General features: G+C 35.6%; 1 protein-coding gene across 3 annotated transcripts in view; it reads left to right on the forward strand.

The window, feature by feature from the left end:
- The window catches only part of NOVA1 (NOVA alternative splicing regulator 1), a 158,894-nt gene that overhangs the window by 98,429 nt on the left and 33,333 nt on the right, over positions 1-27,132 (forward strand). For all 3 annotated transcript variants that reach the window (XM_063332957.1, XM_063332955.1, XM_063332958.1), the window contains exon 3: positions 19,191-19,357. In XM_063332957.1, the coding sequence (XP_063189027.1) occupies positions 19,191-19,357 (167 nt within the window). The remainder of the gene's footprint in view (positions 1-19,190; positions 19,358-27,132) is intronic.

The raw sequence follows: 27,132 nt of genomic DNA on the forward strand, positions 1-27,132 counted from the left end.
TGTCTTTTGTATTAAAAAGATACAGAACAAATACATTTCCCAAATGAAACGCTGATCTCATTGGCGATCTTTTTTTTAAATTCTAAAGGTTTATCCTGCTGGATTCCTTAAGTGTTGCCTTTTTCAATCTTGGCTGTTCAGACATACCATTGCTTAGAACATTTACCATAAACATTTAAATAGCAGTTGACCTAGAGGATATTCTTGAGTAATGTGTGGAGAAGTCTTGATTATTTCAACCTTGATTTGCATGTTTGTGTGTAGACCCAGTGAGCAGAGGAAGATCTTTTTTGGTTATTTTGGTTATCACTTTGGAGATCTGAGATGCGTCTTTCCTAGGAGCTTTGCGTGACATGCGTTGTGGGCAGATATGCATTAGATAGTTGAGCAAGATTCATTCGTACCCAGGAACAATGACCTCTAATCTTCACTAGCACATGAAATTTCTGCATGTTACAATTTCTTCCAAGTCCTTCAACCTGATAGTAGTTAGGTGATGTTTGACTATTTCTCAAATGAGCATCAGCACTATAGTCATTTACGCGCTACTGCTAAAACCACCTTGTAGTGACTGCATCAGAGAAGTGTCTTGAAGGATCTTCCTTTAGAAGATTTGATTTAGAGTCAGCTTGGAAAGAAATGCAATTCTAACAGGACACAGTGGTAAAATAAAATTGAGTAGGGAAAAGAGAATTTACATCACTGTGCCAGAATTCTGGAGTGGACTGACTTGTATAAATCAGTCTGCAGGATATATGACATTTAAAGTTTGGCATCTTTACTTCAATAAAACTAAAATAGCATTTTTCAGGGTTTATATGCGTATTCTTCTACATACGCATTAAGTCAGGAGAGGACAAAGTTGAAGCACAAAATGCAAGCTAAGTTTTCCTTTTGGAGACGTGCCATACAAAACAGTCTTTAATAATGTGAGCAATACCTGCCTGCAAGTAATACCGAAAAAATAGTGGATTGCTAAAATTTTCTTGGACAGGTACATCATCTATAATTAACTTTATTCTGATTTGTGTGTGCCAGAGGTTGTGACGTAACAAATAAGGAAATACAGCTTTTAGAGGTATCCAGCACCTAATGCCACGTTCATACTTGCAAATCTCCTTTTACGATGCCCATATTTTACTTAGCTGATAGCCAGAAAGCAGTTCTTCTGGTCATTGCTCATCACTGTAAATAAATGTAGAACAAAAAAGCTAGGTGGCTTTTCTGTCATATTTCTCTCTGATTTCCACTGCCACTGTGGAGAGTTTATGAAGAGTAGAAAAATTAGAGGTTCATGAGAAAGAGACGAGTTAAAATTCCTTATATCATCTACTTCAAAAGTTCTCACCTAGCTGAGCTTGTGGTCTCCACGGGAACCCAGATCATGTAGTTTTAAGGATTCCACTATTAGGATACCATTTTTCTTAACCAACAGCTTACCTCACACTCTTTTCTAGTCTTTTCACATTTATTTGCATTTTACATCTGTCTGGTGCTGCTGAAAGAAGTCCCCAGGGTGTCTGCAAGGAAAAGGTGAAACTGCAGTTGAAAGGAGCCTCTGTTTGCTTTGGAAAACTTTAGACTTTTTCTTCTAAGTTCCTTGAGGATTATTGCTGCAGAGTCTCCTGTCATTGGGTAGATCTGAGGGGGAAAGGAAATTAGAGCTGCTACTTCGTAGGAAGATCCCAAAACCTGGGTGATTATGTCTTTTGGGAGTCTTGCCCTGCTTTAGGAAACAGTGCCTTCCAAGGGTAACTTTTTTATGAAGACAGAAATTTCACTGGGGAAAGGAGGAAGAACGAAAGAGAAAATGTTTCTTGCCTTACAGCTTTTGAGCATTTGTAAAGGACTAATATCTTGTTGATCCTTATACTGTCCATTGGAGAAGAAACTTTTCTTCAGTATGGCCGTACTCAGGACAAAATATTAAGGAGCTACTAGGAATTAAGCAATACAGCTGCTACACATGTACAGAAACTTATTACCAAGAAAGAGAGCTCATGGTTTCTGTCATCCATCTGAAAATACTACTTTTATTGGTATTATTTGATCATCTTGACGCTTTCTTGCCGAGCTTTCTAAGGTCTCACCTAACACAGTAGAACTTTGGACTTTAGCTGCAAGAATGCAGCTTTGGCACTATTTCAGGGTGTTTCTGGACTCTGTCATGATCAGTCCTGGATTCTGTCCTAGTCCTACAAAATAGAGTATCCTATTTAAAAAAGTAACTTGTAGCACAGGTACGCAGCTGTCCCATCATATCGGTGCAAAAATACATTTCATATGTTCATATCTGTAGATGTCAACAGAGATGAGATCTGTAGATTTCATACATTGATAAAATCTACTGCTTTGTTTGTTTATAGCTTTATTGGAAGGCTTTTCTATAATACCAGTAAGTCTCACTACTTTATAATTCTGGTTTGATTCACTGATGGAAGAAGTTTCATTTTAATAAATTCTGCTAGCAGTGTTGAGTTGCACCTGAGCCAATGTGAAATAAAATGTATAATTCCAACCTCAAAAGACTCTTGACTGGGTCATGGTTGATATATTCTAATTATGTATGTGAGGAGCAAACATTACAATAGTAATCAAGTACTGATGTTTAATCTGCAATGCTAACCTGGTGCAAACTCAGGTGGAAAGCTACGTGAAACTGGTTTGGTTTGATTTTAAACTTGGAAGAAAGTTAATGAGTAAAAATATTTCTAATAAAAAATAGCACTGATTCTGTTATAATTTAATCATTTTAAAAGTTCAGGAAAGTGGCTTTTCAAATTTAATCTTATAACTTCTGTAGCTGTGATGATTGCTTATAAATGAACAGCTGCATCTTCATTGCCACAGGCTTAAATTAAAGTCCCAAAGTCCCATAGGTTTTGAATTCCATAGCACGTTAGCAGGAAACCTACAAATATAGAAAGGCTCATGTTCTAAGACTGAGCACAATCCATGTAATATTCATGATTAGTAAGGCAAACAAAATACAGCCTTGCACCAAATGCTGCAGTGAAAACTGTACTGTAGAAATTAAAAACTACAAAATAACAAGGCTTACCATAATCAACAGAATAATGTGATAAATTTTATGCTTATTTTTCATGTAAAAATTCAGGTTTTAGATGAAAATTTATTCCTTTACCTCATTTGTATTTCTCACAATTTAGTAATTCAGGTTAAAATAGCTCCCATTGTTTAAGCTGTCACTTTTTTCGTTTTTTCGTTAAATTTTTCAGTGACTTACAAACTCTACATTGCTTCTTACCTTTGTACATGTATAAACACCTCAGTTATTCCTTGCTACTTTTTTTTTTAATCATTTCAATCGTTTAATCATATCTAGAACCCTACAGCTTGCGGTATGTTTTCTTAGGAGGGGTACAAAAAGCTGTGAAAAATGCAGTGATTGATCACGGTCTCATAATTCTTCATCTCAGAATACAACTGTCATGAATATAATTCAGAGTGATCTTGGTATGAGGAGTGTCATGGCACTCGAAAAATTCCTCCCTTTATTTTGAGGAGGAGCTGCAAATTCAGTGCATGGGAATGAGGCAGTCTGAAAACCTTCATATTTTAATAAAAGTATGTATCAATTTTCTACACTTGAAACAGTAGTTTAGTCTACCCAGTATTTGTTTACTAGTCAAAAAGTTCAAAGTAGCCTTAAGAAGGGGTTTGAAAGAGTTACAAGAGTCCCTTTAAAGACACTCGGTGTGTTTGATAACCGTGTTTCTAAGGGCACCATTTATGACTGTAAGAAAGGTTTATATATTTAATTGAAAGGCAAATATCAAAATGTACTAGTCCTAACTTAACAAAAACATACAAAAAGCCTAAATACACAAAGGCATAGTAGTTGAATTTGGTGGGTTTTATTAGTATATGCATACACTATTGCTTCTGAGTAGATCACTGTTCAAGAGGATTTTGAGCAAGACTATTTATTTGATCAGCCTCAGTGTTACCTCACCTGATGTTTCTGTGAAACAGTGTTGAACCCTTTGCTAACATGAACCACGTTTGACAGAGGTGAACATGTCTCAGATAACTAAATTCTTACGTGGTTTGTAAAGCCAAGCATCTGTGGATTGGAGAATGATGCTATGAGGTCCACTAAAGGAAGGCATCAGCCTATATTTGCTGTCCCCAGAAAACCAGCAACTCTGGGAAAAGCTTCAGTCGGAGCCTGCACCTTCTTATCTTAGACACAAAGATGCAAATCTGTAGGGAAATAGGCTTTATCAAATCCAGCTTCACAAAATCACTTGGGTTTTTTTTTTATGTTGTTTTTGTCGTGATTTTGATCTTGTTTTTTCTCAGGAGTGGGGATTAAAAAAATATGATCATTTTGTATCATGCAGGAGTAAACAATCCATGGATTTAGATTGGTTGTCTGTGAGAAGATTAAGAAATCTAATTAGGCTGGAAAGTTCCTTTTCAAATGGGCAAAAATTATTTCCTTGACTTAAAGCAAAATATCCTAAATGATCCAAAGATAGGGATTTTACTGCATCTGTTTTCTCCTGTTCTAGGATGTATGAGTCTGTTATTAAGTGATTATACACCTTTTAAAGTTCTCTTTGTTTACGTATTGCTAACATACATTTCAGAATGAATAGGAATTTCACTCCTATTTCAGGCTGTTTTCTTGGTTTTGCACAGAGAAAGCTGAAACTAGATTTGGAGGAAAGCAGGTAGATTTTAAAACCTGGCTTAATTTTGATATACTTGGTCAATAACAGCATTGGGAACAGTCTCCTTACGGACTCTACGCTATGAAAACAGAGACTATGCTGTTATTACTGAAGCTTTGTTCCGTTAGTGACTTGTTCTGAGTAGATACAAATTAAAGTTTCAGAGGAGAATATTACTGCGTATAGCTGTGAAACACGGTCCAAATCGATACAAGATATCAGTGGACAGTTTTTACTTTGTTTATGCCGTTTCTATCTGTGATTAGAAACTATTTACTGCAATTTTTTGGTTTCTAGACTAGAGTAAATGCTTCTTGCTAGGGTTTTGCCTTAAAGTAGTACACAACACTTCATTTATAATTGTTTGTAGTTGAATCTGTTTCAATTTAGAGGGCTGTTTTTTAATGTACTTAGCATGTAGCTGCTCCCAGAAACATATGCTAGATGTATTTCAAATACCTATGTAAAAAAAGGCATAAAACATGGATATGCTTATATGCAATCAATTATCTGATTAAAGATTTTGATTGAAAAAGTTGAGCAGTATTTATTTTGGGGGTTAATTATTTTGACTGTGTCTGAGTCAAAATGATCAAAATGTATTACTGACTAGTAGGTGTTCTACCTGTGGAAATTATTTGAATGGTGCCAGTTGTCCTCCTGCCTTTTCCTCAGCTTTTGCTGTTCCCAGTTGATTGGCATGTTAGACATAATTTATCTCAACCTATACTTGAAGTAGCTTATCTCCTTTGATGTTAAGTAATGGTAGTTAAGAGTTACTAGAAGTTTCAACTGCCAGCACTTTGGATGTACAAATTTCAGAATTAACCTTCCCATTTCGTTTATTTTAATACAACACTTTTCACAATGTGAAAATTGTACTTTGTTTAGCTAGTCTTGTCTCTGTTTAGTGACACTTCAAATGTATTCTTGAAAATGCACCTAGTTAGCATTTAAATAACATTCCTAACCTTAGCAAGCCATCACACTGCACCTTTTCCACAGATTAGCATTTTGTAGGTCCTCTCTCCAACATCCAAAGACACATTTTATTTTGCCAAAAAGAGATGTGAGCAAATGGCTAGTGAATAGCGAACTATGAAATCTTGAAGACTCCCCTGGTAATTAAGTTTTGAGGGCAAAAAAAAGTCATTATCTTTATTGGTGGCAGATGATACTAAGGAAAAAAAGAAGGGGAGGGGGCTGTTAGGCTGTCCCCTCCTCAAGCATATAAATGCTTTGGAACATTTTCACTCTTATGTTCAGTTTAACGTACATTCCTGTCTTAGGTTAACTTGGCTTGTTAATGCATGTGAAAAATTATACTTTATCTGGGTTAATGATGCCATCTGAATTTGTCACAATAATATTACAAATAATATTTTTAAAGCATATTAGAGGACTACTACCCACTATGATGCTATTATTTTGGGTATAAAAGAGATCATAAGGCTTGGGGAGTGTAAATACTCTTTAATAATCCAACTCGTGCTGGCCAGTGTAATCTTGCTGTAGGAGTGCCTGTCCCTAATGCTCTGAATGCTGTGGTGGAAAGTGTATGGGAAATCCCAAGTGGTATGGGAGATTTGGAACACTGTTGGTATTTGTCTCTTCCCTCAGCAGAATTACAGGGCTCCAGCTCCTTTCCTGCAGCAAGAGAGGAGTTCTGCAGTTGGAGAGGAAGGAGAGGAGCAGTGGAATGGCTACTGCACCTTTCCTCCTACCCATTCCCACCTGCAGTGCTTCCCTGCTGCTGAAGTAGAGAAAATATGTGAGCATCCCTGGTTTAGTAATGGGGAAGGAAAGAGACTTAAGATTGTGGAGAGCTGGGCCATTTTTGGTACAGAATTCATACAGGGAGTTAGTACAGAATAGGTACTCCGTTCTCAAAGTTCACATTCTTGATTTATAATTCTGCTGCTATCCTATAAAGATAAGCTCTCAGGCAAACATAGAAAGGAGACAATTTTATGTGTATTCATATCAGTAGAGAGTCTGATCTTTAGATGTGAACTTGTCTATTCTCCTTGCCTATTCAGGAGAAGAACTGGTGAGGTTCTTAATTTTGTGAAGTCTATCTTATGTTACTGCATAGAAGGGCCATGGAAGAGTATCTGACCATCAGCAACTTGTGCAGCTTAGTTAGCAATTGCAGTCCACAGGGAGACTCTCTGGAAGAGTAGGAGTGGAAAAACTCTGCTGCCTTGGAGTCATCTGAGATGCAGATTCTTTCCTCCCCACTGACTTCTGAGGAGGTTTTCTTAAAGTGATGTTGATCTTATGGTTTAACTTGGGGGGAGATTTATTCTTTAGGCATTTATATAGTAGTTTTATTTCAAGTGGGTTTATTTATTTCGTGTCTTATACAAGGTGGTTCTGCATTTGGGCACACATAACTTTAATTCACATTGTTGTAATACACTCTGTGCAAAGCGAAGGTAAATGTTTACTGTGCCTTCCAGGGAAAGTTTTCTCATCATGATGTCAATGTGTGATTAGATTTGATCATCCTGTTTTAATGTGGCATCTTTTATTATTTTTCATTACCAACTGCTTAATAACCTGACAGTCTCCATCAGAGACTTGTATGGATCCATGTTAGAAATGATCATTCTTCTTTTTGGCTTATTAAGATCTGATTTGATACACTGGAAGATTAACAGGTGTCTGCTAGGTAAATACTGAGAACTATGAGAGGATACAGTGAGAGGATGTTAAAGGATTTCTTGGTTAGAATGTATAGAAAATCTTAAACCAGGACCTGTCAGAAAAGTATTTATTTCAGTTTTTTAAAAGGCCGTTACAGGATTTCCATCTTAAGGAAAAAAAAAAAGGCCGGGGGGGGAGAGGTAGGGGGTGGATAGTGAAAACTCGGCTAGTCCTGAGATTATTTTATGAGTTTGATGTAATACAAGAAAATGTACAACTGTTAAGGATATCTAGAACAGTCCAGTGGTTTATTTTTAATCTTAAATTTATCTGCTTAGTACAGAACGGAAATGTGGAGAATGAAACCCAATAGTATATTCAGTAGGTTAGTAGTATATTCAGTCCAGGTTCTTATCTCACAGTCAGATTTATGTTGGAGACTTATTGTCTGTGATGTTTCAATGACTTCAGTGGCAATATCCATAGATTTAAGGACCTGATAATGATGTTTTGTCTGTTAACACTTTGATTGAGTTCATTCCAGATGAATTCTGACACCTTTCAGTTTCTAATCAGGAATGCTTGACCCGCTCTTCAAAAGCAGGGGAAAAAGCCCTATTATTCAGCCCTGTTTGTGATCAGTGAAGTTACATGAGATAGCTGCCCAGATTTCTTCAAATCCCATAATGTAAACATTGAAATGTGGTAGCATTTGTATAAACATCGAATTGTGGCATTATTCTTTTGAAGAGTTGAAAATACTATCAGAATGACTGTCCCATAAAAAGGGCTTCTGTCTGGACCAGCTGTAGTACTGGTAGGAGATCTTTTGTTTGCTTCATCCAGTTCTCTTTCTGGTGGTGAAGGGGTACAGAAGCTAACATTCCTAACCCTCTCTCTCTTTTTTTTTTTTTTTTGATCTTTGGTGGACTTCTTATAACAGAACATGCAAAAAAAATTAATTTCAGCAAAATATTTAGCTCATTGGTACCGAACTTGTCAAGGCCATCATATCTACCTTGGCTATTTTAAAGGCTATTTTGTACAAGAATGAAAATAATTCATCAAATATCAGAAATTTTTGAGTGCTTAGGAGAAAAGAATATGTAGCTGTGTGATGGGTATAAAATCAGAGAAAGAACAGGTGTCGTACAGTACAAAAAGCTGTGAAAAAGTTCTATTTAGAAACAATTCTGCCTACATAACATTTTCTACTCCTTTTTATTGTGGACTTTTACCTGACAAAATATTTGTGAGTTTTTATAAACCTGCTGGTGGGTGGAGATGATTCTGGCATTTGCTTTTGGAGGGAAATATCTCTTTTTATTGACAATTCAGTTTACCTCTTACTGGGTCTAAATCATCTGATGTGCTGCCTTATTCCTATACTGCCCCAATGCTTTTAACGTTATTACATTGATAGTAATTATTTTAGCTTTAATTTTAAGAGTAATTCAACACATATGTTGTATCTATCTCTGGAAAACAGTATCGTGTTGTGTGTGTGTATGTGGAGAGCCTTTGAGGAGCCTAGTGTCTAACCTAAGCTAATACTCAAAGCTCGCTGTGTAGTTAAGGGTAGGAGGTTTGTGTCCTTGGAGGTTGATTCCATCCTAAGGTAGATGCGGTGCATTGTTCCTGGACGTCCCTGTCTTTCTTAAACAGCTACCTTGGACTTAATACATACATTTTAGAAAGATAAATCTAAAGGGAGATAAATGCCATTCATAGAATAAACAATAGGACATGCTCTAAAAGGGAAGTCAGGAAGGAGCTTGGAAGACAAAAAAAACTAACTGTAGCATGCTGAATGCTTGGGCAATAGTCACAAACTCTTCGTTACATGCCTTCCATATAAAACCTGGACTAAAAGTCCACTGCTGAGAGCAATGAATTTAATTAAACATACATCAGCTAATATCTACTATAGGCAGTACATAGATTTGGACTAGCATTTAGTGGAGAGGAAAATGGAAGGAGTAAGATACAAAAAGGTGTGTTCATATTTGCTCACGTGTTTGTATTTTCCCATTCTGCGTGTGTGTTATAATGACTGCATCAAAATGGCAACCCATCCTGGTTTTGACATGACATCGTTCTTCCTAGTCTGAAAACATAAGATGTATCACTCCTTGACTCTTTACTTATATTTTGGGACTGGGATGTAGAATAGTTCTTATGATACAGTTGCTATAGTGTATCTCTCTACATTTTGTCTTGAACAGTATAGATAAAGGTGATTTCTTGGAGGACCATGATTTAAATTAAAAAGCATTCAACAGTAATAAGGATACTCTTCAAAAATGATCATTGGAAATGTTTATTGGCACGTGTATAAAAATACACATATAATTAAAAATCTTTTAATAAAATCTCTAATCTAAACCTTGAGTATAACTCATTTACCTGAAATGTGGTATTTGCTTCCTCCAAACAGTCAGATAGTAAAGAATGTATTAAGTGATATTATTTCTTGAGCAACTGGCCTTATCTAGGAGGATTTTCCAAAGTTTTTCACAGGCTTTTAAAGTATGGAACTTGAGGAATATTTTTGAGGAGAAAAGCTCCCTTGTTGACTTGAACTGTTACCACTCTAAATTATAAAATGGATCCGTTCCTAGAATTTCTCAAAGTATATTTTACTGTTTAAATGGGTGGGTTTTTTTCCTTTGATAATTGTATGTGTAGGAGGCACTATTAAAAAGGTTCATATTACTATAGCATAGCATAAAAGCTGTAATTGCCAACTGAACGTTATTTTGCATGAAAAAATATTCTTAAGTGCTTTTGTTGATATGAAAATTCATTCCAGATATCTTGAAAAACACAGGTAATTTTTTTCTTTCTATTCTGTGGTCCTCTTCCAAAAATAAGGTCAGCTCTTTTTTTCTCCAACAGATTTGGTCTTGTTGTGGTATTGTGTGTGTTTGTTTTTTAATGATTTTTAAAGCTTTTGCTTCTCAGAGACCTTCACATTTTCATCAAACTTAGGTATTGGCTTTTTATTATTATGTTTGTTTATTTTTAGTTGCTTACTCTTCACTGATAGGGGAAAAATAGTAACTCTGTGCAACATTCCAGGCACCTCGGTAACCTTAAAAATATATGAATAAGCCAATTATTACATTATATTATTAGAAAATTTTTATAAGCACCATAGGGCAAGCCTATTTCCTTTTGAAAAAATGTTTATATGAGTCAGAAGCATATTGCTGTCCATCAACCCTGTTATCACTGTTAAGAAGAAAAAAATGAAGAGAAAAATTGAAGCAGATTTCTCTGTGTTACCAGAGAACGTCACATAATTTGGGGACCTTAACTCATCTGCTTTTTTAAATTGATGAAACATTTAAATAGCAATGAATAAATTTAAATATTTTGTATTTTGTTTAAATTCTATATTTTGTATTCCCGCTGGGTTTTTTTCATTATTTTCTTCTTGAGGACAGACATCTATATGAAATGTGTTCACTTTCCAACTTAAGAAGGCTGAGGATGAGAAGATGACAGTTAGTTTATCCTATTTAGCAAACAATTTGGGAGGTAGAAAGGAAAATGTATAGTGTTGTTTCCCCAAATACTATTTTGAGGAAGTTCTTCTCTGACATAAAATTTAGTAGCATAAAAATGTAAAAATTCTTCTTGATCCCTTTCTGACTGCTTTTACAGTTAGATGTAAATGTTATGATGGAATCAGGTGACTCTTTATTTTGTTTGTTTAAACAGTAGTTCATTTGTTATAGATCGTTTTACAAATAATGTATTAAGACAACCATTTCCCCAAACAAATTGCATAAAAACCATAGTGCTTCTGTCCATGGTTTGAGGTCTTTCTTATTTCTAGAGCATTTATTTTCCAGAAACCTGCTTTCCCAAAACATAATTAGGCTGTGCTTACTTTCATTGCAGCCCTTTGTCATTGATTTGCACACACGCTTTGTCTCTGAGTGTTTGTCATCTAAGTAACAGTCCTTCATAAAACTATAGCAAGAGAAAATCTCTGGCCTTTGCCTTTGGTGAAATTTTCCAGCTTTTGCGGTGGAATCTACAGGGTATTTACGAATAACTCTTAAACAAAGACAAATAGTTATAATCCTTGTTTCCTGTCTTACCCATAACAGTTCTTACTACACATAACAGTATAATAATAATCAGTAATTCCTCATCTCTCTTTATGTAATTTAATTTTTGGGAAACCATCATCAAATCCTTAGCTGATATGCAACAAAAAGGTTTATATTCAGGGGATTGTTTGCTTTGTAAGATGACTCATCATCCCTTCTAAGCCTTTAATTAAGAGGTTTGGGTTTGTTTTTTTTTTTTTCCTTTTATTTAAATCTTTTTGATTTCCTGGGTTTCTCTCTCACATGAGAATAATCCATTTTTTCAGACTCTTAACTGTGTTAAACCTGGATTCATGTAATTCACTCTTGTGACCAGAGCACAATGGACTGTAAACTTTAAGTTTTCATATAACTCTGAGAACTCATACAGTTCATGCATTTTACAGAATTTTTAAACTTGATTAATTTCTGTGTCTGAATTCTAGTGGAGTAGTCACATATTCAATAAAAGTAAAACAAATTGGTATATATGTGGGGTGTGTGTGTGTGTGTATATATACGCGCGCATATCTGTGCACGGCTGTCCATATGCCACACCTAAAGATGTGTTATTAATATGAGTTCAACAGTCAGTTTCTACTCCTAAAGCTAGTAAAGCTTCCTGTGAACACCCGATGAGAAATATTAGAGGACCCCAGGTTGTAACGATGTATTTTTGCAGATTTCAGCGAGTCATGTGCATAGGTGCATGCGCTTGTGAACACATGTGGATGTGTTTCAACCAATAGACCACTTATTCTAACTTCCTGCTTTTATTAGATGCTTGAGCCATGTAAAGTATAATGTGGTTGCAGAAGACACTAATAGTTAGAATTTTATGAGGAGTAATGGCAGATGAAACTTTAAAGTGAACAGTTTATTTGTCTCTGAAAGAAGAATGGAGCTTTAGTTAAGCTAAATGCATCCGCTCAGTAATCTTGAAATTTAAAATCAAAGTTAAGGATGCTCTGTTTTTGTAACAGAGATATCAAGAACATCCTTACAGGGTGATATTTATTTCCTTTCAATTTCGTAGATTCTCTTCAGTTAGATTTTTTTCTTTTATTCAGCTATTTTAATTGCTATTAACATTGCTACTTTAATTTTCAGTCTGGGGAGGTTAAGTTTTACTCCCCATTTGTGTAAGTGTTCTGTGCAAACAGTTCCAAAAATTATTTGTCTGGATGAAAACAAATGCATAACATCAACAGTCTAGAATTGCTACCAGCCCTTGTTTCCCCTTTCAGTTTTGGAAGTCTGTTAGATCGTCAAGCTTTCCTTTGAGAGAGAGACATCTTTCTGTCTGTGTTGAATATGGGAACAGGCTCTATAGTAAGACTAATTAATTCTTTCTCAAGAAACAAAGGTAAAAGGACAGGAGGGAGATAAGGACCAAAGTAGAAAACTGTCTTGTTGACGTTTCTATGACACTTTGCACGTATGTGGAATGTTGTTACATGTTGCATGTAAAATTATGTACATTTTGTCATTTATAAGACAAAGTTTTTTCACGCCAGTTTAAGGTATTGTGAAATATTGCTAATTCATTTGAATAAAACACATTTTTATTGTCTGACTTCCGTTTGCTGGGGTTTTATGCAAGTGTAGAGAGGCAATGTCAAATGCAAGGAAGAGCTTATGTGATTTTCATGTTAAGCGCGTTATTGAAAATGTTTACATTGCTCTGGAATAGTGTCGAAGCACAGTTCCCTCTTACCAAGAGCTTTTGCAAGATCAGTCTTAGGCTGAAGGCGGTGACTGGCAGCGTTATATAGAATCCCATGCTAAGGCTGTTTGATCACGGGTCACAAAAATAAACCTATGGGACATTAGGGTTAGACTGCTGTACTGTAAGCTATCAAATAAAAAGCTTAATGCAAATCAGCTGATGAGAGATTGTAGTGCAGCCTTTCATTTAGTTAAGGTTTTAGCTTTGGCTCCTCTGTCAGGTTTCCCCTTTCAGTGTCAAAGAAATTGGCATGGTACACTGGAAAAATATAAGGAAATTTAATTAGTGGATATATTAGGATTACCCTGGGCTGGTAATGCATTGTGTTTTAGGTTTTCAAATGCTCTTTAAGCTTGATGAAAAAGCCCAATGAAAAGTATATAGAGTCATATAAATGCCAGACAATCCCTTCTGAAAGGTACAGTGCATTCCCCAAAACGTTTCAACTAGGGTTCATAACATAGTGAGTGTTTCTGTGAATACAGTAGAACTCTTACACATCAAATCAGAGTCTTTAAGCAAACAATGAAAAGTTTAATGGTAACCATACAGAGATGTTTGCCTGTTGAAGTACTGAAATAAAAACACTGGAAGCACCAGCATCCTTTATCCTGTTGCATCTTCCAGCGTTTATTCTAATGGTTGTTTTAAAAGCTGTATTGGTTGTCTAATAAGTAAATAACAACCTTCTCGGAGAAAAAGCTTGTAGTCTGTTGTTTTGAAGTTTCACAACTGCATTTAAAACGTTCTTGATAAAATTAGTGCGACGTGGTTGCCAAGGATATTTGCCAGAAGTAAAGTTTTAGGTGGTTAAAGGAGGTGAAAGGAAAAATGAATGATTAAAAATAAAGCTATTGCAAGCTGTTTAGCTTTTAGGCCTAACTAACTTATTAGATTTCAAAACAGGTTTTTATTTATTTGCTTTTAAATAGCCTGATGGCTGCTAATGGTTTCATCCTTCCGTCTCCCATGGAACTGCAGAGAAAAAGTGTACTTTATGTCATAGAATCAGAGAATCATTTAGGTTAGAAAGGATCTTTAAGATCATCAAGTCCAACCATTAACCTAGCACTGCGAAGTCTACCGCTAAACCATGTCCCTAAGCACCACATCTACACATCTTGTGAATACCTCCAGGGATGGTGATTCCACCACTTCCCATGCCATGTCTCTTTTCATATTAAAAAACTAGGCCCAAAAAATTTTCCCCTAAAAGCTAAACAAAACAGAAAACTGATTAAGATTTCACTTTTCTTCATTAGTTTAAAAAGTCTATTTTTGGTGAGCAGTACAGACAGGCTTTTTTGTGCAATTACATTCTGCCTTTTATATTTGATAAGAAAAGGTGAAACGTGCACGTGCAAATTGAATTTTAATTCTGATATAAGGGGAAAGAAACCACATTCTACTTGCTGAAAAGTAGAGTACATACAAATAATGAGGAATTTACTTGTATTCCTTAGAAAAAGTAAACATGAAATGAGTGTAGCAACATCATCAGCAGCATGTATTTGGATAGTGGTTTTCCTGTTTTGCAACCACATGCAAACTTCTGTCATGGATTTTAGTATTATGGGACATACATAAAAAATTTTTTTTTTTTGTTTGAATGTACATTTAGTCATTCTCTGTGTCAGAATTATTATTCTCTTGTATATATTTCATCTCTTCATATGTAAGAGACAATGTACAACACATGACCCTAATTCTGATTTGAATTGTAGTAATTAAAAAGAAATAGAATAATTTTATTTTGGCTATGTTTGCATGCACACACACAAAAGACACTGAATATTTGGTAATTTGGCTTTCTCTAAGGCAGCTATTTCAAAAATGAGATCTGTACGTTAAAAACATATTTTGAAAACCATATGCCAAAATGTATGCATATAGATGGCTGAGCTTTTGTTTGCAGAAAGGTGAAAAAAGGAGTGGATGCAACTGTTAAACAACTGAAAATGATAAATAATCTGACAGTTTACTTTAGACACTAATGGAGCCTAAAAGCTTTTAAAATGACAGAAATTTCACCAACTTCAGTGATTCATAGGCTTATTTTTGTTATACAGGTTGGTCATGTAGCTGGCAGTTTTTCCTTTGTGTGACTCTTGTAAATTATTGTACTCTGTTATCTGAGTGAAAAGCTATTAGAGTCGTGTGAAGGAATACGACAACATCACTTCGAAAGATTAAAGCAATTCCCAACTGTACATGTGTACAATTTCTCCACACTTTTTTTTTACTTTTTTTTGTTGATGTCTGCCTTAAAAAAAGATGTTCTGCTGTTGTGATGCACTTTAGAACTGTATCTTATTCTACTTGAAATGTGCTTTTGCACAATTGTATTTCTTCATGGAGCAGTGATTTCCATTTACTGCATCCTGGTTTATGCTTACTAAAACGTAGCGTGTTTGGTCCGTAGTATGACATCAAGCATATTTTTGTTATATTGCACTTTCTAAAATAACACAGATTGTAGAATACCCTTTAGTCACTTACTGTCACATCTAATGAAATTCCTATTTAGCATCGACTGTTTTCCATTCAAATGTTTTGACAGAAGTGATGCCTGGTAAGTGCTTTCCGTATTAGGCTCTGGTAGCTGGGAGGTAACCTGATCTGTGTTTTGTTTCAGTGTGTTGTCTGCTGACCTCGAGAACACTTGCATTAGCCGCATTGATCAATCCACATCACATCTCATCATTTAGGAGACAATTAATACTGCAGTGTAAAGACTCCCCAGAGCATTTTCTTAGGGCTGGATTGCTTTACACAGAAACCACAGGAGTTGTTTGCAAAAGGGGGAGGAAGCCAAGAAAGGGATAAAAAAAAAAGCGTTAAGAAAGCTTCATCTAGGAACAAAGTTTCATTTTCTGGCATTTCAAGCTCCCTTTTTTGATGGAGTGTTTTGAGAAAAAAGAATTACCTGAGTTTTGAAGTTGATTTGTTGAAAAGACACTATAACAGGTCACATAAATGTTCTAAAAATCTTGCTCTTGAGAAACGTGCATGTGATGATTTGTGGTACTTGTCTAACTTGCTGTTAAGAGTGTAGTCATTTTAACCTCATGTTCTATCTCAAGGATTATTAACCTGACAGCTTTTGAAAACTGATTGACATGTTTTAGTCCTAATTTTAATTATTTTAAAATTGTTTTTAAAACATTTAAAAACTAAATTTTTTTAAACATATTTTAATAGAGAAAAAAATGTTAGTTTCATTCTGTTGGTTTTCCTGCAGAGCTTCTTCCACAAAGTTGAATTTCAGTATTACCTGATACTGTTTCTTAAGAAAAGTCTTTGAAAGATTTCAAGTGTACATGAATATATTAAGTAAGGCAGGGTTCTTAGTGAGCTGTTTCATCTTTAGGTAATGAAATATTTAATCTTTAGAGATCACCCACAGAAGCAGATGAGAAGCATTTACTAATAAAAAACAATTTTTTCTTGCAGATGACAGGTTACTTTACTAGTCTCTGTTAAAGGCTGTTGCAGTGTTGTAAGGAGCATATTTTAAGATTAGTTGATAACAGTAGATATTACGAAAGATATAAAATTGATAAGAAGGGAATTCTAGGGAGGACATTTCCCTAATCTATGTACTCCCTGTAATTCTGTACAGATTGCACAATGGTAACGGGGCCAACTAGCACGTTGTGAACTTCAGAAATCATTGCAAACTTGTTAGTATTTACCACATCATTACATTGTAATTTTCATTTGTTTAGGTAGAGGGAATTAATTTTTCATCAGAAAAGATGCATGTGTGACCATGTTAATAATAATTGCTAGGAATATGTCAATGGCAAAAATTATATTTACTTTTGTGGTAATTCCGTGGCTCAAATTTGTTATTTTGCTTCCTGTCCTGTAATCTTGAAGTGAAATGCGCACTGGCATTGAATAGAGACGTATATCTAGCATATCTTTGCACGGCAGTGTTATTCTGTTTTCAGGAATGCACTAATATAATGATAATGCGTGTTATAAATTCATTGTGTTGGTAAAACTGTTCTACTAGTATTTGCAGGTAAAAACATGGTGATGAAAAGTCATTATTTTGGGTGTGTTGGAAATGTACAGAATGTGTGTGGAAGTATGTACTGCATGAAATTTCAAAACAATTTTACTTGGTCATATAGGTTGTCTTGTTTTGGTATTTCTGTAGAACAAAAGTGGACATTACAATACCCCCTCTTAAGTTTCATTTTTCCAACTCCTGTTAGATCCTGTTTTTCAAGTCAAAACTGATTTTGTGGAACCTATTTCGAGTTATTTGATATGTGGAACACAGAATGTGGATTGTTTCAGTGCAGTGTCATACTTGTATCCTGAGGATCAATACTGTTTTGGTTTTTTTTATATTATTTGTCTAGTGAGGATGTAACCCAATATGTTAAAAAAAAATAGCTCTTTTACTATACAGTAAAGACATACAAAATCATCTAAAACCACCCTGGTCACAGAAAATACATGAAGTATTTTTCTTCAATTCTGCATCGATTCTTGGCCATCCTGTAGATGTTTTTAATTAAGAAATCAAAGAAATAAGGACTGGAGTGGTTTTTTGTAACACAAACATCATAATTTCACTTTGGAAAAGGGTTATGAGGCAATGTAGGCTTTGTGTAAGCCTTTCTAGAGAATTAGAGCTAAAGCTATGGTAGTTATTTAATGTTCATTGGCAATCTGCATAGAATTGAAAAGTCTGTGAGGTAGTAAACAAAAGATGAGATAAACATGGTACATCAGACTGTCTTTCCCAAGGCTACAGGGACAGGCAAGTCATTATAAGAGTCAATGACATCAAAGGTGAGAACAAGTAATGGTGATAGAAGAGAAAAGGAGTGACAGCCAATAAAAGAAAAAGAACGTGCTTCAGACTGGAAAGGAGAGTTAAGGAGGAAATTATACAGAGCAAAAGAGAATGATTAGAACTGAAAACCAGGCAAAACTAAAATGACAAGAAACAGAGGGTTGCACTTTGCTGCAGTTTGGGAATGAGAAGTATGTTCAAGGCCTGTTTTTTCTTAAGCATCTGTCCTAGCTTTGCACATGAGTACAGTGGGAAAGTGTCCCGTCCTCTGGTTCATTGCCACCAAAGGCCTAGTATTCTTACATGTATAATAAATATGTATTACACCTTTCAGGCCTATTTGATGAGTGTGTAGTATTTTCCAATGACCTTAGAACATGGATACTTAGAAGGTAGTCATGTAGAGTCTAGATATCCTGCATGAATGATATTCAGCATAACTCTAAGCAGAAATTCCTGAAATGTAATTTGTGGGGTATTGACTCCTTGTTTGGTACAAGCTTTCATAATTGCCAACTGCTAAATCACATTAAAGACAGCTCAAACACCATGTATTCAGTAAATAATTGCCGTTATTAGAAGTACGTTCTAAGGTAGGAAGGTTATAAAAGACAAAGTGGATACTCAAATATATGAGATCAGTTGGCCTTGAAAGGTCTTGCCGTAACAACTTGCAGCTGTTCTAAGAAAAGATCTCATAATGTTTACACTAAATGAATGTATTTGCATTTCAGGTGTTCATTACAAGAGCTTATTCTAAGCGCATCTATAATGCTGGCTACTATGTTCAACCTTGTGTTACCTAAACGTTGTACAAAATTTTAGAATAATCTAGAACAAGGCCAAAATAATTTAAGACATGTATTCTGCACACATTTATCATATTTGCTAATATTTCCAACAACACCTAATTGTTTTGTTGGAATAAGGTAAGTCAGAATACTTACGGTCTGACTAATATTACCCAGATTGGCTTGGAAAGTTATGTGTTTGTGGGATCTGTACAAATAGTTGTTTAAAACATCTTCAGATCGTCAGTATGTTATCTTTGGGAAATCTGTGCTTTCGTTTGTGGAGGTGTTGGTAGTTGGTTTTGCAAGGTTGCTTTTGAGTGCCATCTTTATGTCATAACTGAATCAGTTTGTGGGTCTTGAAGAATCTGCTTTATTCAGATCAACTTTTGGTGTTTGCAGGTACTACAGAGCGGGTGTGTCTGATCCAGGGAACAGTTGAAGCACTAAATGCAGTTCATGGCTTCATTGCAGAGAAGATTCGAGAAATGCCTCAAAATGTGGCCAAGACAGAGCCTGTCAGCATTCTACAGCCTCAGACCACTGTTAATCCAGACCGCATCAAACAAGTGAGTTTTTGGTTGGGAATAGAGAGTCACAGCAGCTCCTTAGAAGTCTTAAAACTTTAAGGCTGCAAGGGGTCAACATAACATGTTCTTTAAGAAAATGTTATTTTACCCTTTAGAAATTTGCTGGTCCTCTTTTTCCTTGTACTTAGGTGTTCCATGTTTCTCAGCAGTTCTTTTAGACAGGGTTTTATAAATTTCAATGCCACGCACTAATGTGTTTCTTTCATAAATTTTTCTTTACTGTATAAGGTGATAATACGCTTCTAGATTTTAGTTAAAGATCGTTGAATTTTAATCTTAAATGATGAACCTCTTTGTAAATCTTTGCCGTTACTAAAAATTACAGATTAACTGAATGTTTCCTACTTTTATGTATATAAAATAAAACCAAAAATGTTAATTGTTTTTTTAGACCCTATATTAGATACTTTAAAATCTTACCTGTAAGAACTTGAAAATATAAAGATAATTTACTTGGGATGTTTCCTACATTTTGTGTTATTTTTGGCATCTTTTTGCCTGTTTTACGCTGACTTCTTTCAAAATCTATGGGCAATGCAAAATACATTTGCATGGTATTATTAGTCTAGTATTCTTTAGTTCATTACATTTTCCAGAGAAATTTTAATTTTTAAAAAAATTGCCCTCTAAGGAGAATGTGAAATATGTCATACGGGATTTAAAATTATTTTCCATTGTTTTGAATAAGAAAAAGATGAAGAAAGAAATGAGTGAACGTTAGTAAAATTTTATCTCGTCTCTCTATCCTATGTAGGATAGATTTTAGTTTCTCACCTGTCCTATATGGGAAAAGATTGTTTTGTCCTTCTATACTAGCAAGATTCAGTATCCTATAAAGTAATTTGGTAAATGGTAAATTTGGTAAAATTTGGTAAACAATTACTTTGTGTATAGTGACACGCACAGAATGCTTACATGAAGATGTGTTTGAATAGGATGAGTTTGGAATGATCAGACTGCTTTAGATGGATGAAACTGTGCATAAGTCATTGTATATGAATACTAATATTTACTACTATATTTTTTTTTCTGTACATGCGATACTTTTACATTAAAAATACTCCAGATAATTTATAAAAAAATATGAAAAAGAAAAGCCCCAATTTTACAGGATTAGTTTCTCAGTTATTAAACATGAAAATGATTATGCCTGAGATAGAGAGAAAAAGCTGAAAAGATCTGTATTTTGAATGGTTTTTCTGCTCATAAAATGTTAGGTTTTCTGTCAGTACTTCTTAACCCAATGGGAAATTAGTGTTCTCTATTACAATGAAAAGTTGTTTCCCCCTTTGCAATGAAATGAAGCTAATTTTTAGGCAAATCAGTAAGATCCCAAGAACTAGATTATAGAGCTGTTTAGTGACATGCCTAAATACTTTGTATCTGAAGTTGGTATAGCTTGTCCACAATACCTTTCCAGAAAACTTATTTGTAAAGTTTTTGAGGTTTGTTTGTTGGGGTTTTGTTTGTCTGTTTGTTTATTTTTTAATTTGGTTGGGGTTTTGTTTTGGGGTTTGTTTTTTTTTTTTTTGGTTGGTTTGGGGTTTGTTGGGTTTTTTTAAACACAGTTCCATGTTTGGAATGTTAAATTCTGGAGGGATGGATTAGTGAACAGAGCTGCTGCCAGTGAAGTTGAGAAACAGACTAAATACAATGTGTAACTTAGAAGGCTATTATTTAGTCACTGGCTCTACATCTTAAAATTGTAATGTATTACCTGTATATATACAGGTGCATAATAATGTGACTGCAAATATTTGGAGATATGCATGCCCATATTTGAGAAGTTTTAACCACAATTAGTTGTTTAACTTCTCTTTTAATGTAGCAACATCTATTCATGATAAATTCATACACTGTAAATATTGACTCAATAAATCTAACATCCATTATTTTTACCAAGAAGTGAAATTATTAGCTTAGATCTTAGATAGAATTTGCAGTGAAGTAATCTACCCTCCAAAGTCAGAATATCCTGTATCTTACTGAAAGATATAATACCTCTATTTAAGAAATTAAAAGGATAATATTTTATATCAGGTAATTGTGACCTAGAACTCCAGTGTTATTATTTTAATAGTAGACAGGTCACTATTTTATTAAAACAATCAGGATAAAGTATAATATAAGTAATTTGAACTTGGCAAAAAATAAGCCTTATATACTATGATTTCTTCTTTTACACACATTTTTACATGGTTCTTCCTGTCTTAGAATATTACCCAAGAACTTTGGCACCCAAAGTATTATGTTGCAGATTGAAGAAAGAAGATTTAGCATTTGAGATGGAGAATTGATTTGAAATAATAAATTTTACCTTCCTTAGGACCTTTGAAGGTATTTCTGTCGGTTTTCTAGCTGTTTCTATCAAAAAGCAAAGGTATTTTTCTCCCCATGAATGAAGATATCTGTAGTTGAAGCCTTGAAATGCCACCCATGTCTGTATGGGCATGTAGCGCTCATTTCTCTATTGTCATTACTCTGTCCTGGGCTGCTTTACTGACGCTCGCCTCAGAGAAGCAAGCTAAGAAAGGAAGGAGAAAGACAGTAGGTAAACCCTTTGCTGCCTGCTTGAGTTTCAGCACTGTCTGTCTTCAGGAAAGGCATGGGTATACATGGAGGCTGAGTCTGGGCTGGTGTTTCTCCTTGCTAATGGAAGTCACTATCCAAACATTCTGGTCTCCCTAACTTCAGCTTTTTCAGCTTCAGAAGATTTGCAAACAAGTCTGTCTGCTTCCCTTTGAGCCTTCTCTACTGCATAAGTCCACATCTCGTAGATCTCTGAGCTTATTAGTAGATACCAGGTAGTTCTCTTCTCCCAGCATGTCTGATAGATATTTAATTGACAAATGTTTGCATCTTTTATCTCTATGTAACATAGGCAATCTCTTCATAGATGTCAGCATCTGCTGTTTCTAGGTGTCACTCAACAATGAGCACCTGATTCCTGTGCCCTTTTATTTCCTAGAAAATTCTATGAGCGTCTAACCTCCATTTTCTCTCTTTATTAGTTGAAGTGTCATACCAATTCTTTCAGATCATATTGTAACACAGGGGGAGAGAATATAGTTTTCATAAAGTGATCAGGAGCCTGAGCTGTTTCAGCTTTGTAATTAGCATACAAAGCTTTAAATTTCACCTTTAAATTAATAGCAGTTCTTATGCACAATGGAAAAGGCTGCATCAGGTGGTCTTATCATATCACCTTCTTCAGAAACTATTGCATGCTAGTTGTATTTTTCTTCCAACTTTCAGTTGTTTTACAGGTAGCAGCCAGTCCAGGAAGCACATGGAATCAGAGATAGCCATCACAGAACTGTGCATTATATAGAAGGAAAGTTGTGTGATCTTATCACTAACTCAGCTTTAACCAGGAGTTTGCGCTGTTTGGCCATGTGAGATCCCTTCCAACCTGAATCATTCTTTCATTCTATGAAACGTTTAGCTATCAAAGCACAGACAAAGGTTTTAGAATTTCTTCCTTGAAAATCTAGAGTAAAACTTTCACATATAGAACTTCCAATTAATATTTTCATTGGAACCAGTTTCATTTCAGCTTTTTCAGTAGATAACCTCTTATGAGTCTTTAGCTTCTGTTCGTTCAGTTCATTAATCATAGCCCCAGACATTCTATTCAAAATCTGTAAAATTGAATTTATTAACTCAGATTTGTAAATTCTCATTCTTCTACTGAAAGTGACTACTTTAAATTCAGAAATGCTGATCAAAAAAAATAATGAAATGTTCATAATTTTTAAATAAAAAGTTTTACTTTGAAGCACTTAAATAGAACTTAACGTTAAGAAAATACAGATCTGAAAATATTAGCTTAAGGGGAGGAATTTATTTATTTTTTTAATATGGGGTATGAGTTCTTCAGACTATAAAGACTCAGTAGACTTCATAGAATCACAGAATAGTTGGGGTTCGAAGGGATCTTAAAGATCATCTAGTTCCAAACACCCTGCCATTGGGCGATACCTTCCTCTAGATCAGGTTACTCAAACCCTCATCCAACCTGGCCTTGAACACTTCTGGGGATGGGGCATTCACAACATCTCTGGGCAACTTGTTCCAGTGTCTCAGAACCCTCACAGTAAAGAATTTCTCCTTAATATCTAATCTGAATCAGTTTAAAGATGTTAGCCCTCATCCTATCACTACAGTCTCTCTTAAAGAGTCCCTCCCCATCTTTCCTGTAGGTCCCCTTTAAGTACTGGAAGGCAGCTATAGGGGCTCCCCAGAGCCTTCTCTCCTCCAGGCTACACAACCCCAGCTCTCTCAGCTGTCATAGGAGAGGTGCTCCAGCCCTCTGATCATCTTTGTGGCCCTTCTGTGGACTCCCTAACAGGTCCACGTTCTTCTTATGTTGGGGGCCCCAGAGCTGGATGCATTACTCCAGGTGGGGTCTCAGGAGAGGGGTAGAATCACCTCTTGGCATCCTAGGCACACTTTTTTTTGATGCAGCCCAGGATACGGTCGCCTTTCTGGGCTGTGAGCGCACATTGCTAGCTCATATTAAGTTTTTCATCCACCAATACCTCCAAGTCCATCCTTCTTTAGAAACCTTCACTGGTTTCTTAAAATGCCTCTGCCTTCTGATGGGCCTCTCTTCTTTTTATCATCCATTTAAGGCAACAGTCTGTCACCTATATGAACCTCACTAAATTCCAGAATATGAGAAAATAATTCTACATTTTTAATTTGAGGTAAATAACACTAACTAGTTTTGTAGATCACTGTGTCTCTTCATCTAGTCCACAATTTCTCAAAAACTTTTCTCACTTTTGAACATAGGTGAATCATAGAATCCTAGGGTTGGAAGGGATCTCTGGAGATCATCTAGTCCAACCCCCTGCCAGAGCAGGGTCACCTAGAGCAGGTTTCACAGGAACGTGTTTGGGCAGGTTTGGAATGTCTCCAGAGTTGGAGACTCCACCACCTCTCTGGGCAGCCTGTTCCAGTGCTCTGACACCCTCAAAGTAAAGAAGTTCCTCCTCATGTTTAGGTGGAACTTCCTATGCTCAAGTTTGTGCCCGTTACCTCTTGTCCTGTCATTGGGCACCACTGAAAAGAGCCTGACCCCATCCTCCTGACACCCACCCTTTAAGTATTTGTAAGTGTTGATAAGATCCCCCCTCAGCCGTCTTTTTTTCCAGACTGAAGAGACCCAAATCCCTCAGTCTGTCTTCATAAGAGAGGTGTTCCAGTCCCCTAATCATCTTGGTAGCTCTCTGCTGCACCCTCTCCAGTAGTTCCCTGTCCTTCTTGAACTGGGGAGCCCAGAACTGGACACAGTACTCCAGGTGCAGCCTCACCAAGGCAGAGTAGAGGGGGAGGATGACCTCCCTCGACCTGCTGGCCACACTCTCTTGATGCAGCCCAGGATGCCATTGGCCTTTTTGGCCACAAGGGCACATTGCTGGCTCATGGTCATCCTGTAAGAAGTGTGAAGAATCACACCAGTTACCATTCTGCAATGAATGATAAGATATGCAGGTGTGTTTACAACTTGTGAGGACAAAAAAACCCAAACCTACCATTATTCACTAGAGAGACAGCTCTATACGTTATATTCCATGGCAAAAGTTTAGCATTCCATAAAAATATGTATACTATATCCTGTCCATCATGTGCTCTTGACTAAATTCTGGTGCCAGATCCCTGTTTTAATTTTATGTTTCATTTCACCAGTGTTGGATGTAAATCAATATGTATGTGAAACCATGTTTTATGAACATAATTAACTCTGTAGCTGATGATTAACTCTTCATTGTATGTGCTTCAAAAGTGGAATGTGAATAGAAGATTTTATTGGGGGATGAACAGCAGCATTCAACATTGCAGAAATTTTCAGCAGTGTTCTGATTCTTAAGAAAATTCTGAAGTTATCTCACGCCTTCGGATGACTTTGTAGTTTTGGTGTTTTTTTTCCAAATAGCAAAGTAGCCCAGAATCAAAAGGTGACATTTTCTTTCCTTCTAGGACTTGTGGGTTTTTTTGACATGAATCTTAGACCCATATCTTCTTATGTGTTTTGATTCCTGTGTCTGGTTTCTTACTTGAGTTTTCTGGTATATCTATATAACAGCACCAGACCTTGTAGCAGTTCTGTGTTATCGTGACAAGTTTTGAGGACAGAGAAATTCCTGATTCTTTGTCCATTTTACTGTAGTCTTTATCCTAAAACATTCCCTCCATCCAGACTTGCTCTGATGATCCAAATGGTACCTGCTGGTTTGCTTTAAGCTCATTACTCCTTCTTGTCCCCAGGTAGAACATGAGATAATCTTTCTTTTACATCAAATTTACCACACTTTTTTCCTTTATCAAAGACAAGTCCCCAAGAGTTCATAAATGCAGATAAATTACCTCTATACACACCTATAAGTAAGCAAACCATCTATATATGCTAGCTCTCTTAGTCTTTTTGTATTGCTGTATGCCCTATGTATTCTTTTACAAATGCAAAATACAAATGCAAACAGGATGAAATATCATCAGAATGTATTTATTTGTTCTTTACAGAAGTGGAAAGGTAGCAAGTAAAATTAGATCACTGAAGTCATCAAAGTAGCCCTTTTGCAATCTGAATTGTGAATAAATTATTAATCCTTGATTATTTCTTTTTCCAAATTTTATTTTTGAAATGTGTTATGTATTTATTCAGTCATCACTCAGATGAGAATCATGTGCCAAAGTTACAGATTAAAGGTGTTCACAGCAGATAAAAAGAAGACTCAATATGTTTAGCAAAGCAAGTGGTCCGTTTAGGAAGGCTCATCTCTGATACTGTTGAAAGTCTAGTAAGTCAGTCTTTTATGTTGTTCAGCACAATGGAGCCTTGCAGTGCTCTCTGTTTCTCATTTTAGCTGCAGAAGGTATTCAACTGTTGAATATAATTTTAAAACGATATCACCTTTTCTTGAAGTGCATTAAAATATTGGCTTAAGCAGATTAGTTTTATCATTGCATTAATTTCAGTGATTTAAAAGCACCAATATTAATATACGCAAGACTGAAACTCAGTATTAGCTTAGTATTAATAGTAATTTAATGTAGGTAATGTTATTACCAAGATTTCCTTTGTTTGGCAAGCCCTGTAGTGAGAAACTAGAAATTGGTAAGGTGTAAATGCAGATTCATCTTCCCATTTAAATTATGTTCTTTATATATGCTTTCGTGTCTCTAACCCTGTTTTCAAATGGTATGTTAATTTCTGCCTTTTCTTCCTGCTCTTCTATATATAAATATACTCATAGTTACTGAGAATTAAGTTAACTGTCTCAGTACAATATTTACTATCTAGGGTGTAAGTATTGAAATTTTTTTAGTATATATATATATAAGGGTGTGACTTTTGTCATGTATACATAGCTCTGCATTAAGCAATTCATGAAGTCATTGAAAGCGGGCTCAGAGCCTTTTGGAATACTCTACAGATGGAGTATATGTATTCTATACTGCTGTGATACAGCTGTATCTTCACTCTGTTATTCAGAAATATGAAGCATGGAAGTGTGATGCTTTGACCACCGTTCTGCACCCTGTACTATGTTGTGCAGCCTGAGAGCAGCCTCTCACGGAATAATCAATTCTTGTGAGCTTCAGAAAATGCTGCAACTCAAATATCGCTTAAACAGAATTTTATTTCTAAAATTAAGCTTCGTTTTTATTACTTAAAATCTGTTTTCTCAAACATCTGCTCTGGAAGCTTAAAGTAAAAACAAACAACAAACAACACTCTCTTACCT

This window comes from Chroicocephalus ridibundus, chromosome 4 (genome assembly GCF_963924245.1).
Source record: "Chroicocephalus ridibundus chromosome 4, bChrRid1.1, whole genome shotgun sequence".
NCBI lineage: Eukaryota > Metazoa > Chordata > Aves > Charadriiformes > Laridae > Chroicocephalus > Chroicocephalus ridibundus.